This window comes from Argiope bruennichi, chromosome 11, assembly GCF_947563725.1.
Source record: "Argiope bruennichi chromosome 11, qqArgBrue1.1, whole genome shotgun sequence".
In the NCBI taxonomy this organism is placed as follows: domain Eukaryota; kingdom Metazoa; phylum Arthropoda; class Arachnida; order Araneae; family Araneidae; genus Argiope; species Argiope bruennichi.
The window spans coordinates 67,150,989-67,163,516 of record NC_079161.1 but is presented as its reverse complement, the minus strand read 5'-3'; the positions used below and the strand labels follow the sequence as shown (position 1 = coordinate 67,163,516).

General features: G+C 28.9%; 1 protein-coding gene across 3 annotated transcripts in view; it reads left to right on the top strand.

Moving 5' to 3' along the window:
* Positions 1–12,154, top strand: part of LOC129956926 (uncharacterized) — a 51,046-nt gene extending 38,892 nt beyond the window's left edge. For all 3 annotated transcript variants that reach the window (XM_056068978.1, XM_056068975.1, XM_056068976.1), the window contains exons 2-3: positions 6,565–6,663; positions 10,392–12,154. In XM_056068978.1, coding sequence (XP_055924953.1) covers positions 10,688–11,677 — 990 coding nt within the window. In that variant the 5' untranslated portion in view covers positions 6,565–6,663; positions 10,392–10,687 and the 3' untranslated portion in view covers positions 11,678–12,154. The remainder of the gene's footprint in view (positions 1–6,564; positions 6,664–10,391) is intronic.
* The last annotated feature ends 374 nt before the right edge of the window (positions 12,155–12,528 follow it).

Below are 12,528 nucleotides of genomic sequence, written 5' to 3'. Positions count from 1 at the left end.
TGTAATGATGCAAAATTTCACTAACATAAGGAGTGATAAGTAATTGAAATGATAGACCTGTGATTCTTTGCAACATTACTCTTTACAATAATTTGAAATTATTATTACCATCTTACTATCATGCCCATATATGTATTTAATTTTCTTTAAAGCTAAAATTGAGCAATGTTATCCTTCAAATCAGCACATGTCAAATTTTAACAGCAAAATATTAAATGCTGAAAAAAGTTTCAAAATATTTACACAATGAAAGAGCATGTAATGAAAAAAATTAAATAATACTTTGAGAACAAACTGGCAATAAAAACTAGATTGAATAAAATAGTATCAAGAAAAATGTAAGTTAAAAAGAGATAATTCCCAAAATTTTCAAAATAGTAAGGTTTGCGAAGATAAAACTGTTCTTTTTTTTCCTATTTAAAGTGTTTTCAAGATATAGAAACCTAAATTAGAATGTTGGCAAAATTGAAATGAACTACAGCAACCACAAAGAAATGACTAGTTTGAAGTTAATGTGATAAAATTATGATAATTAAAAAATTACTTTGTTTAATGGGCTGAAGTTCCAAGGCATTTCTCTCAGGTTCTACATTCTTCTAAACACTGTGGCTTCTTTATTCTTTTTTGTTTAAAATACAAAATAAAAAAAAAATGAGTTTGAAGTTTTCAATTCGCATATATCTAATGAAATATGACTTTTGAAAGAAGGATTTTATGATTAAGTTTGCTGTATCCATGATTCTTACTTTAATTATTCTGCTGTAATCTTTTAATCTGTATTATAATGTATGAAAAAAATCATAATTTATGAGAAAATTGTGGAATTTATTTATTACAGGTAATTGTTACATTTGGCTTGAACAATGCTTTTAATTATTAGTACTTAATTTGACTGAATATGTAGGTTATCATCACACTGAATTTTGTTAAAATCACACTGAATTAGGACATTATACAAGAAAGTGAAAAATAAGGCAAGCTGAATTTTTCAACATTTTGCTCCTTGTAAAATAACCCGTTATTATTTCATACTGCTGTAGATGGATTGCTTATTTCTCTCTATTTTTTAAAAATTAATTTTCAGTCTACTTTTTCCATTGCTTTATTTCTATTATTTTTATATTTTTCATGTTTAAGTCGTATATATTTATTTGTAATAAAAATTTCTTTTTTTTTATATTAATTTATTTTGTGCCGTGGCTTATTGCCATCAATAACACTGCATGCTTTGTCTTGTACTTATCTAATGTTTCTCGAGATGAAAATATTTTTTATTTTAAACTATCTGTTGAATTCTTTTTTATGAAATCTTCACTAAAATGTTCCTTATCATATCCTTTCAGGAGGTGTCCCAAATAAGGGAATATGTAGTCACTGGTAATGAAAGTGATCATTATTTGCCTGTATCAGATATAATTTATAAGTTATTATAAATATTAAAATTTTGTAAAATAATCTTAATTTTAATGCAGTATTTATATATAATGTAAATTAATTTTCTTGGAGGTGAACACATGGATTTTATTGAAAATCACATTTTTATTCTTCATTACTAGTGAAAAATTTAATTTTTAATATGTGTTTGAAAAGCTCTTTTTTTTAGAATCAAAACTAAACTGAAGTATAGTTTAAACTAGTTGGCAAAAAAAAAAAAAAAAAGAATAAAGAGACTTTGTGAATGTATTAATTTTTTATAACTTTAAATTGAAAACTTGCATTTTTGGTTTCAATAGGTGGAGTCTGTGGTTTCGGTAAATAAGAGCCTGCACAAATTGAAATTTAAATGAAAGTCAGCATTTGAATCATTAGAAAATAATTTTTTTTAGAATGCAGAAATTATATATTTGTTGCTGCTGCCACTCCCTAAACTTGTTCTAATCAATAAAACAGCAGGCTGTGGAATATTGTTCTTGAATTGGACTACTATCAAGTAACCTTCAAACCCTTAAAGTTGGAGCAATCTTGAAATAACCTGAAAAACTATAAATTTTTATATACTAGCAGTACACGCACAGTGTTGCTCGGGGCATAGCATCCAAGAGGAAAAATTAGCTTTAAACTAGAGTCTAGCCTCGATATGACATGGGCATGTCACGCAGTATCAAACAAACATAAAAATATATTTAGAAATCATCAAAATTAACTGCAATACAATTTTTATAGCACACATTCAGAAATATTTAGACTGTTAAAAAGCTAAAAATATATGTCCATAGACAAAAAAAATTCACTAAAACATACAATGAAAAAAGCTGTTTTAAAATTTAAAATTATACAAATAAGTCATTATACCCACTGTTCCAAACTTTTTATCAACTCTGTATAATCTGACATGAAAATAAAATTCAGCTTGCTTATATTATATTTTATAACATTTCTTTGTAAACTATATTGGCTGTTTTTCCTCCTGGTGCCAAGACAAAAAGATTTTAATAATAATGATACATAATGAGTTTGTAAAGAGAGACAGTTACTTTTCTCAACAGAAGACTCCTTCCCTAAGTGTGGACATTCTTTCTCTGATATTCGCTAACCGAACGTTCCTTTCCTCTACATTTTCATTATCGCTCAACAAACGAAGCGTTTTGGCATTTAATGTGCTCCGGCCAAGGTTGGATTTGATTTCCTTTTTTTGGGCATAATGAGTTTTGAATTGCTGTTTAAAATCAGACGTAAGCGAAGAAATGTATCGCATATGCATACCACAACTCTTGCTATTTGCGCAAGCACAGTTTGAAGTTTTCGCACATGTGCAAAAAAGTGCAAAGAACAGATACTACTATTTTACAGATGCGCGAATTCTAGTAGGGAAATGATTAAAATCGTAATTATAAAATTTCTTTTATTAATTTGACATGACTTCAGCATACTAAAACCTTCCTCAAAAAAGGCCTTACAAAATGGTACAAATATCTCCAATATCAGTTAAGTATTTCTGGAGGTTTTCTCTTTCAAACATACAAACGCTTTCATGAGACTTCATTTTATACTATGTATAAATATTTTAATAGCACAACAATTTCTATAAGGGAAATACATTTTTCACAGATATGGGCCTTATCATCAACGAAGATAAAACCGAATTTATAGAATTCCCGCCCTCAACTATAAATCACAGTGTTCCTCTGTGTATTAACGGTCATACCTTCGAAAAAGTCGATCATTTCAAATACCTTATCACAATGATTGATGACAATAATAAGCTCTGAGCAGAAATCGACAACAGAATAAAAATGGCCAATAAATGTTTCTTTGGACTGATAAAACAACTAAGATCCAACTTTATCAGTCGAAAAACTAAACTAAGAATTTATAAGATTCTTATTATGCCTGTTCTGCTATATGCAAGTGAAACTTGGACACTCAGCGTTTTTTGAATATGTTCGAGAGAAAGATCCTTATAACTATCTTTAGCCCAGTACTAGAGACAGGATGTTGGCGAACTAGATTAAATTTTGAATTATACAAAATCCATAGGCAACCACAGATAGCACTGGTTATCCGGAGCAATAGGTTAAGAGGGCTCGGTCATTTCTGGAGAAGCCCTGCAAAAAGCGCCCTCAAAATATCCACTTTTAAAAATCCTATGGGATCTTGGGCCAAAGGAAAACCTTTAACTAGATGGTTGGATGATGTGGAAAGAGACCTGAGTGTTCTGAAGATAAGGAACTGGAAAGAGTTGCGGGGTATGGAAAGTGCGTGTGGTTGAGGCAGCCAGGTTGAGCAAGTCTGGAAGGAGCTTTTGTGCTCATGAAGAAGAAATACATTTTTATATAGAGCAATAATTTCAATAGAATCAAATCATAATGTGAAAAAGAAATTTCAAACTTTTTTTTTTTTTTTTTGAAGGGAGGATTTAGTAGCAGTTCGGTATCTTTGGCATGATAAATATACATCTTTATAAATATTTTAACATGTTAAGATTTATAAATATACAATCTATAAATTGTGTGATACAAAAATGATTCAAAACATTGAAGGTAGACCATCTATATGAAATAATTGAAGTTAGGAATAGATTTTTCGGAATTTAAAATAGATTTTTAATGAAATAAAATGAATCAAAATATTTAAATTTTATTCAATATCTTCGGGGCATATTATTCCACAAAACTATTCTGTAGCATTTTAAAATTCAAATAATATTATAAAACACCATGAAATTATTTAATATCGCGACATAATTTATCAAATAATATATCAAAAGTTCCATAATTTAGAATAAATTTTGTGTTTTCTTAGTGATAAAACTGCATACCAAATTTCATTCTTCTAGCTCTATTTTTTTTTTTTTGTAGTTTTAATGTATGTAGAAAGAGAGTCAGAAATAATTCCGAAAGTGATTTTTATTTATTTATTTATTGCGGGCGAGAATTTGATAAGGTATGAAATGAAGAGATTCCTTAAACTTATTAAGTTTTTAAAAAGTTAAATTGTCAAAAATTTTTGCAGAGTTAAATTTTTTGGCAATTGAATTTTTTTTTTTTTCCTTCAAAATTTGGTATGCGAGAAAATAATAACTGTATCATTTTCTTCTTTCTTGTCGTCTTTCTTTCGGGGAAAAAAAAACAAAACTATTGACAAACTTTTTTGAGCTTCTTTTTCCCTGCATTTCTCAGCGTATTCAACACTAGCAAAAAATTGTCGTTTTCCTACAGTAATTATCTACAAACAGATTGAGAACATTTATACATAAAATAACTGCTTATAAATATATAGAGTCAGATATTAGAACATAATATGTCCATTATAAAAATGAGAATTAATCAACATTTGACATTCTGTTTTTTCCCTTTTCAATGTGAAATAATAAAAAAATTGAGCATCTGCTTCTAAGTCTATAATTTGATGTATTATTTGCATACAAAAAATAGATATATCAAAAAGTTAATTACTCGAATAAATTCTGACCTATTTCATTATATCTGTTCAGTTAAATAAATATCGCTTTTTATAGAAAGCATAACATTTCTCTCTTGATGTAAATGATTATTTATGAAATTGTAGAACAGAAGAAAGTACGAAACTGTTTCTTACTAAATAAAACTTTGTTTAAATAAATCTACTTTTGGAATCTTCCCCCCCCCAACAATAATATATTGTAAAAATAATTGATTGAAAGAGAAAAAATATTTTTTTAAAAAAAATTCTTCAATATAATATTTACATTGCATCTAAGAATAAATTCCTACATCTTTTTAATTAGTAGCAAATGTAAAAAAAAAATTTTCAAATTATAGAGAAAACCTATTTTAATTTTTTCCGTTCTGCTTCCTTCTTGAAATAAAAAGATTGGAAAAAATATATATGTTACTCATTTGAGAATAAAAGGACAATGCATGATGAATAGTATTATTTCGTTGTAATAACTATAGAGATTTACTTCCAGATATTTTATTAAAGCGAACGAATCAATCCATTTCACTCTCTGTTGCAGAAAAAGTGATATAACTTACTTTGACTTGCCAAATAAATAATACATTTTGCTAAAAATGCTTGTAACTTAAGAAAAATCAATCGACCTATTTTCTTCAAAATCTTATCTTAAAAACCAAAGAATACAGAAAATTTTGATTTCATATATTTTATTATTATTATACTAATTTCATTTAAAACTCTTATGTGAAATATCCCTAAAGCAAATAGTAGATTTATAAGCAATATTTAAGTTCTTGTAAATTACTTTTCTTTTAATTTCGCATTTTCTGCAAACATTATTTTTACTCTGCAAACGCATATTCTGAAAATAAATTTCCATCAATCTATAAAAGCACACATATTTCCTCAGCCCGGTTCAATAAATCATCTTAAGTCCCTTACTTAAAAACGATAACATGAAAGTAAAAATGTTTAGCCTCACTGGTATAATCCCCCCCCCCGCATGCAACCATCCAACTCATCGATTAAATGATGGGAAGAAACAAGCATAAATCACTGAGAAAAACCTCTCTACCATAGCCGTTTTATCTATCAAGATCCAACTGCCCTTCTTTTGCCGAGCGACATTGTGACCCCCCACCCGCCCAATCCCTTCTTTCTTACCCTTTCTGTGTACAAGCCGCAATAGAGAATAGCAACTTCCACAGCTTGAAAATGGGAATAGTAAGGTTCACACAGTCAGTCGTTCGCGAACGAGAATAGCCGGGTCCGCACAGTAGTTCTAACGGGAATAGCTGGATCCACACAGTCGTTCGCGAACAAACGACATTTAAAAAATGGCGACCTGAATCAGTTCACTTCGATGACTCGTTCGTTCGCGAACGACCCACTTCTATTGAGAATGAGATTGTCGACCAAAACCGTTGAGATGGTAGAAGTGTGTTAATCTGCATTTGGCAGTTTTCCCACTCTTCAAATTATATATTTGCCAAGTTTGGTAGCGACAAGTCAAATGGTCTCGCTTACAGAGCTCAAACACACTGTCATCTTAATTATAAACAAAAGTTAATTTTTTTTTTTTTTTTTTTTTTTTTTTTTTGAATTCCTTGTTTTCTATTTGTTTCATAAAAAGTATTTTTGAAGAAATATGTCCTGTCCATCTCTGAAAAAATTCATTTTGTCTAGGATGAAGTGGATCACTATACATTTGGTTTCTAAGAAGTAAACTGCAATGTTTAAAAGTTAAAGTCCTCTTGAATTTGTGAAAACCAAAGAGCCGAGAAGGTAATTTTTATCAGTTACATTTTTCTGTTGTAGTTGTGAGAAAAAAAAAAAACAAAAAAAAACAGGGGAGAGACACCTTTAATTGTTCACATATTTTTGCACCTCCTTAATGTTTTTTTTTTTTTTTTTTTTCCTGAATTGTCTTGTTGTCATAAAGTTAGCTTCTCAATAAAATTTTAAGGAATTTTGCTGATATTTCTAGAATTATAAAATGACACCACCGATGTTAATAGAGCCTTATAAACTTTCAGAAACTATAAGATATTTTTCAAATTTTTTTTAACTCACTTAAAAAAAAATGAAATATTTTTTTAAATTATAAAAAAAATACATAAATAACAGAAATTTATTATTTTTTTTTATGATTGGGGGGGAAAAAAGTGAATTGTGATATAGTAAAATTTTTGCATGGGTGCAAAGCTAACAAGGTAAAATCACAGAAACAGCTATATGAAATTTATTTGTATTTATAGATCTACATGAAACAGTAAGTAGCCCCGTACAATTCATTTTGCACAATTTCATTAAAATCAATCATAACTTCTAATATATCTAAACATTCCAAATCAATAAATAAATTTGATCGAAAACTCGATTGTATAGAATATGAATTTATATAACTTTTCACATAAACAAGCTAAAGTGATTGCATAGATGTCGTGATAATCATCACACTGTATAATCATATGATTTCTGAAAGCTGCATTTATTTCTCCTCATTTTTATTTCATATCCAAATATTTAGTGTTCAAAAAGGTGCATTATTAAAATTATCCAAAATTCTTTTACCAAAACCCAACATGACTTATACATATTTTATTTACCTTGATATATTTATGTTTTTGTATTTTAAACTAATTTATTTCTACATCTATATAATGTATTTTGCCTGTTCTTATTTCCAATCCCTTTAAAATTTCCAAATTAAAAATCTTCGCCTCTTGATTCTATACTTTAAATGTATGCAAATATATAAGATCTTTTTTTTAATTACATAATATTATCTGTAATTTAACTGTTTTTTTATGACATTTTATCAGTCAATTCGAAGTGTGCATTTATTTCCATTACTTTCATAAAATCGAACCATAAAATTTTTGACAGTTGAGGAATTTGATGACTCATATATTACACCATATATATATATTCTTCATTGTTATAATATATTTTAATTTTTTTATTATTACCGACATTTTTTTAAAAAATAGTTTTGTTTCGACTTCATTATAAAAATTGAAACCTCGATTCTGTCCTTGTGTAAGAATGTAAAATACAGTGTTTCCAATAATTGACAAATAACTAATAAATTCTCTTTCAACAAATGTATTAAAAATATTAGTTTTCAATTTTTTTGAAGAATATATATATATATATATATATATTTGTATTTAGTATTGATTCTTTGTATTCATTTTCATCAAAATCTGAATCATTCAATCCATGGATTTTTTCTATAAATACATTATAATTTATACTAAAATTAGTTTGATGAGCTTTGCATTTAGAACAATTATGAAGTTATATTATATGTGGCATTTTCAGCATAATATTGAATTATGGCGAGTTACTGTAATTTTTAATATTTTTTTAAACTTTTGTTTTAATAGTAATATACTTATAATGTCATACAATAAATTCTTATTATATTCACTTGTTTTATTTATAAAGTTTACCTTTATGTAGTATGATTTTACTGAGGCGAACATTGTTATTTCATAAGCCTAATGTTTAAGCTTATTTCTTCTGAATAGTTGAAAAAAAAAAAAAAAACGTATTTTATGTCGTGTTTCAATGCAAATACCCTTCATTATAAGAATTTTTAATGAATGGAAATAATATAATAAATTTTTACCACTGAAATTTGCATTTTTTTATTGATTATATCATTCTTATTAATTATAATATTGCAAGGAATCGAATAATATTCATACGTTCTTTGAACAAAATAATTTTAATTTATGTATTCTACATTCTGTAAAAATCAATCAGATGATAAAACTTTACTTTTAAAGATAAGTTGTACATTTTTTTTTCTTTTTGAAAATATTTGAATCTATTTGTCACTCTTTTCTTATAAATATATTTGATTATAAATTTTTTATAAGACATACATGTAAAATATATTTTGATAGTTATGTGGCTGAATAGAAGAAACTTTTGAAATTTTAAAACTTCATTATATTTCATTCAGGAGGTATAATTTGTATAGGATGCGATGATAAAAATGACGTTCGTTTACATCGCGATGCAAGAACAGAAAAGCAAAAGAGACCGGAATTTTCCCTTCAATAGTTTTTACAATGAAATTTTGATAGAGATTTCTTTGACACGTGTCTATTTAGGATAGGGAAAGTTAGATATCTTGAAAAAAATGTTGCAAGTATTAAGGATTTTTATCCCTTCACTCGGAGCTTAAGAATCTGCTGAGACTAGCAGTTTTGTAAAGCGCGCGTTAGAAGTAATTGAATAAAAAATTGGGAATTGGATCAGGAAATAAGATAACATTTTAGCATGAAGTTAATATGGGTTAAATTAAGATAAAATTAGGAAAATAGTATTTAATCTAGATTAAGAGATTATATATATATATAAAATATTAATTTTATTTAAATCTTAATGAATTTCTTAAATTATCCCATGTTAACTTTTTTCTTGAATATTCTCTTATTTACTTATCTACTTCTCACTTTTTTATTCAATTACTTCGAACATGCTCTTAACCCTTTGACTACACATTTATTTGAAACGACTTTTGTATCTGAAGCGCATTTAATTTTTTGAACATGTGAAGGCAGTAGCTTTTACGTAAGAATTCATTTATTTCTTATTATTCAGAATATATACTGCTACATGATATTGAGATAACTTAGGCTAATTAGAATTACAAAAAAAAAGAAACATAAATTCAACAAATATGGAACGTTCTGATACGTCAAATGTACCCAAAGAGTTAACAAAATTGCTGTTTCCGCCCTTTCCATACCAGAAACAAAAAAAGAAAAATCTTTCACATCTGCAAATTTTTTTAAACAGATATCTAAGTTTTCCTTGCCTAAATCGACACGTGGAGAAGAAATCCCTATCAGTATCTCATAATAAAATCACTGAAGGGAAAAATTTTCGGCACTTTGCTCTTCTATCGCAATGCAAATAGACGTCTTTTATCATTTTCTATCCAGCACAAATTATGGCATCCGTGGTGAAATAAATCGAAGTTCTTATTTCAAAAGTTTCTTCTTTTCGGTCGCGCATCTGCTAATATATATTTGTAAAGAAACAAAAAGAAATGTACGCAGTTAGTCGCGTCCGATTTTTGATCGGAAGAGTGTGTGAAACGAATTGTAATGGTGTGTTGCTATATAATTCAACAATTTTAATCTCTTTTTGATGCTTTGAACTGAAGAAGAAAGGGAAACAGCATTCTTTTAGAAACTCTCTATTAAAGAGAAAATTGATGAATTCATCGCTACTTTCTAAGAGTTCCATGTAGACAGTTATTGATTTCTATTAATTATAACCCATTACAAGTTTTAATCTCATACATTGGGTTACAGCTAGCTGATCTTTAAGAATAATTTGCTTCTGTTTGTATCAGTGACCGATGAAACCGTTGTCGGAGAGGTATTAAAAATTGACGATGGATTTATATCCATTATGTTACATTTTAATTGTAATTAACTGTTTCCTTGAAAGTAGATTCATAATTCTTTTCTTTTTTCCCCTTACAGGTAAAGGCTTCATTCCAGATGAAAACCATGAAAATTGGGAAAATTTTCATAATTGTTGCAATTTATAATGAATTAAACCAGAATGTGTCAGAATGATGACATTATCTTACGAACGAATACAATATTAATACTTATAAAATTAGGCATGGAATTTAAACTTTCAATCTGAAACATTAAATTAGCACAATAGGTATCGTTTGTTTTGTATCCAAGTTGATCAAGTAACATTTCTACTTCTAATCTCACAAAGACTGTCTGAATTCCTCTGTTGCTTAATCACAATCTGTTGCTTAATCATGGAGAAACAGCTCAATTTAGCGGTGAAGCTGTCACTAGAGGAACTGGCTCTCCGAAGATCCGTTATCAACTTGTGGTGTGAAACTGACGTTTGGTCCTCGATTGAAGACATAAAATTAGAATCTCTTCCTGAAGGTCAACTCCCAAGTGATTTTGGAAAAACCCTTCATGACATGGTAAAAGAGAAGATCTCAGGTATAGTTATAGCTGAGCCGATAAAGAAGCGAATGATGAATGTATTTAAGCTGATTGGTTCAGACTTAATGATATGGAAAATATTCCATGAAAATTTGTTGCATTTCTCATTTAAAAGTTTAAATATTCTGAAATACTTGCGCTTGACATCTGCGGGGTCAGTAGATTACCGGAACACTGCAGAAGAACTTGTACGTCTTGGTGCGCTAAATGATGTGGCAAGATATACATTAAGTTGCTGTTATTGCTTGGATAAATACATTCCAGTTCTTTGGCAAGAACTTTCTGCACAGTCTAAAGAGCATTTTTTATCCATGTCATTTATTACTCCCGGAAGGTTGGAACTGCCAGCTTTTTGGGCTTGGTTTATGAAAAAAAACCCTGAAATGTATGGTATTTCTAAAGTGCTTTTGAGTCAAAACTTCTCTTTTGATCAGCATGCTTTTCATGTCTCAGTACTCAATGGTAACAAAGCAGCAGCTAAACATTTTTATCAAAAGTTAACCAGTGAAGAACGGGTCATTTCTTTATCGAGAGCAGTCGATGCTGTCTTATCAAACGAAGGCAGAAATTTACCCAGAATGCATTCCGACTTTCCAAAAGAAACACTTCCTGATGTTTTGTGTTACTTGTTATCCCTGATGAGTCCAAAGCAACAAATGCAGGTTTTAAAGGAGCGACCTCCTGCGATTTTAAGGTGTTTTGCGGCTTGGCCGTGGCAAGATATTTTCGTGGAAATCTCCAAAGTTATAATGACATTTATTCGTGAAGAAATGACTTTTCTCCAAAGATAATGTATTAAAAATTAAGGTTATTATTTTCCAAACGTGTTTCAGAAGTTATTCCTGAACAGTCCAAACGAATTTAGAAAACAGTTTGTAGATTATGAATGTCGGTTTGTTTCTTCTTTTCACTGCATATTACAATGCTGAGGATGAAGGAACGATAGAAACAGTTTTGAGGAATATATGTGCTGAAGACTGAATGATTCTTATCTTTAGTGATAGTTTCTTAACGCTTCTCGATTCTCTTACAATGAAAAAACAAATGTCATTTGGTTGAATTGTGTTTTCAACAGATCACGCCATCCAAAGAAAACAAGAAGAAGCTGAAGGGATTAACATGCATGAAATGAGACCGAAATTACGAAAGTGGAAACCGTTTCTTGAGGCTATCGATGAAAAAAAAAAAAAACCCCTGAAGCAGGCGCTTCTAGCAAGAGAAAAATTAAAGATTAAAAGTTCCGCATTAAAGATGAAAAGAAGAAGTGGAAGAAATAAATTAAGAAAAGAACTGTCATTAAATGAAAAAGGAAAAATTCCAATGAAATTTTACTGTTTATTATAATGTTCTGATTCGAAACTGACAGGGGCAGAATGAAAATTTCTTATCCTTTTATTTGAAAATTCTTCAGGCAAGCCACGTCCAGCAAAAAATGACGTGAGGACAGAAATTTTTAAACTAAAAATGATAGTAAATATCACTTTTAATACTTGTGATATTTTGCAACAACTTTTTCGCTCAGATTGTCTTTTTAGGTTATTAAACAATGAATATGGAATGCATTTTTAAAAATTTCACCTTGTTATGTGATACTTGCCGGTACCCGGCGCATGCATCCGTCAATGTTTTTTCCCAGCATTGA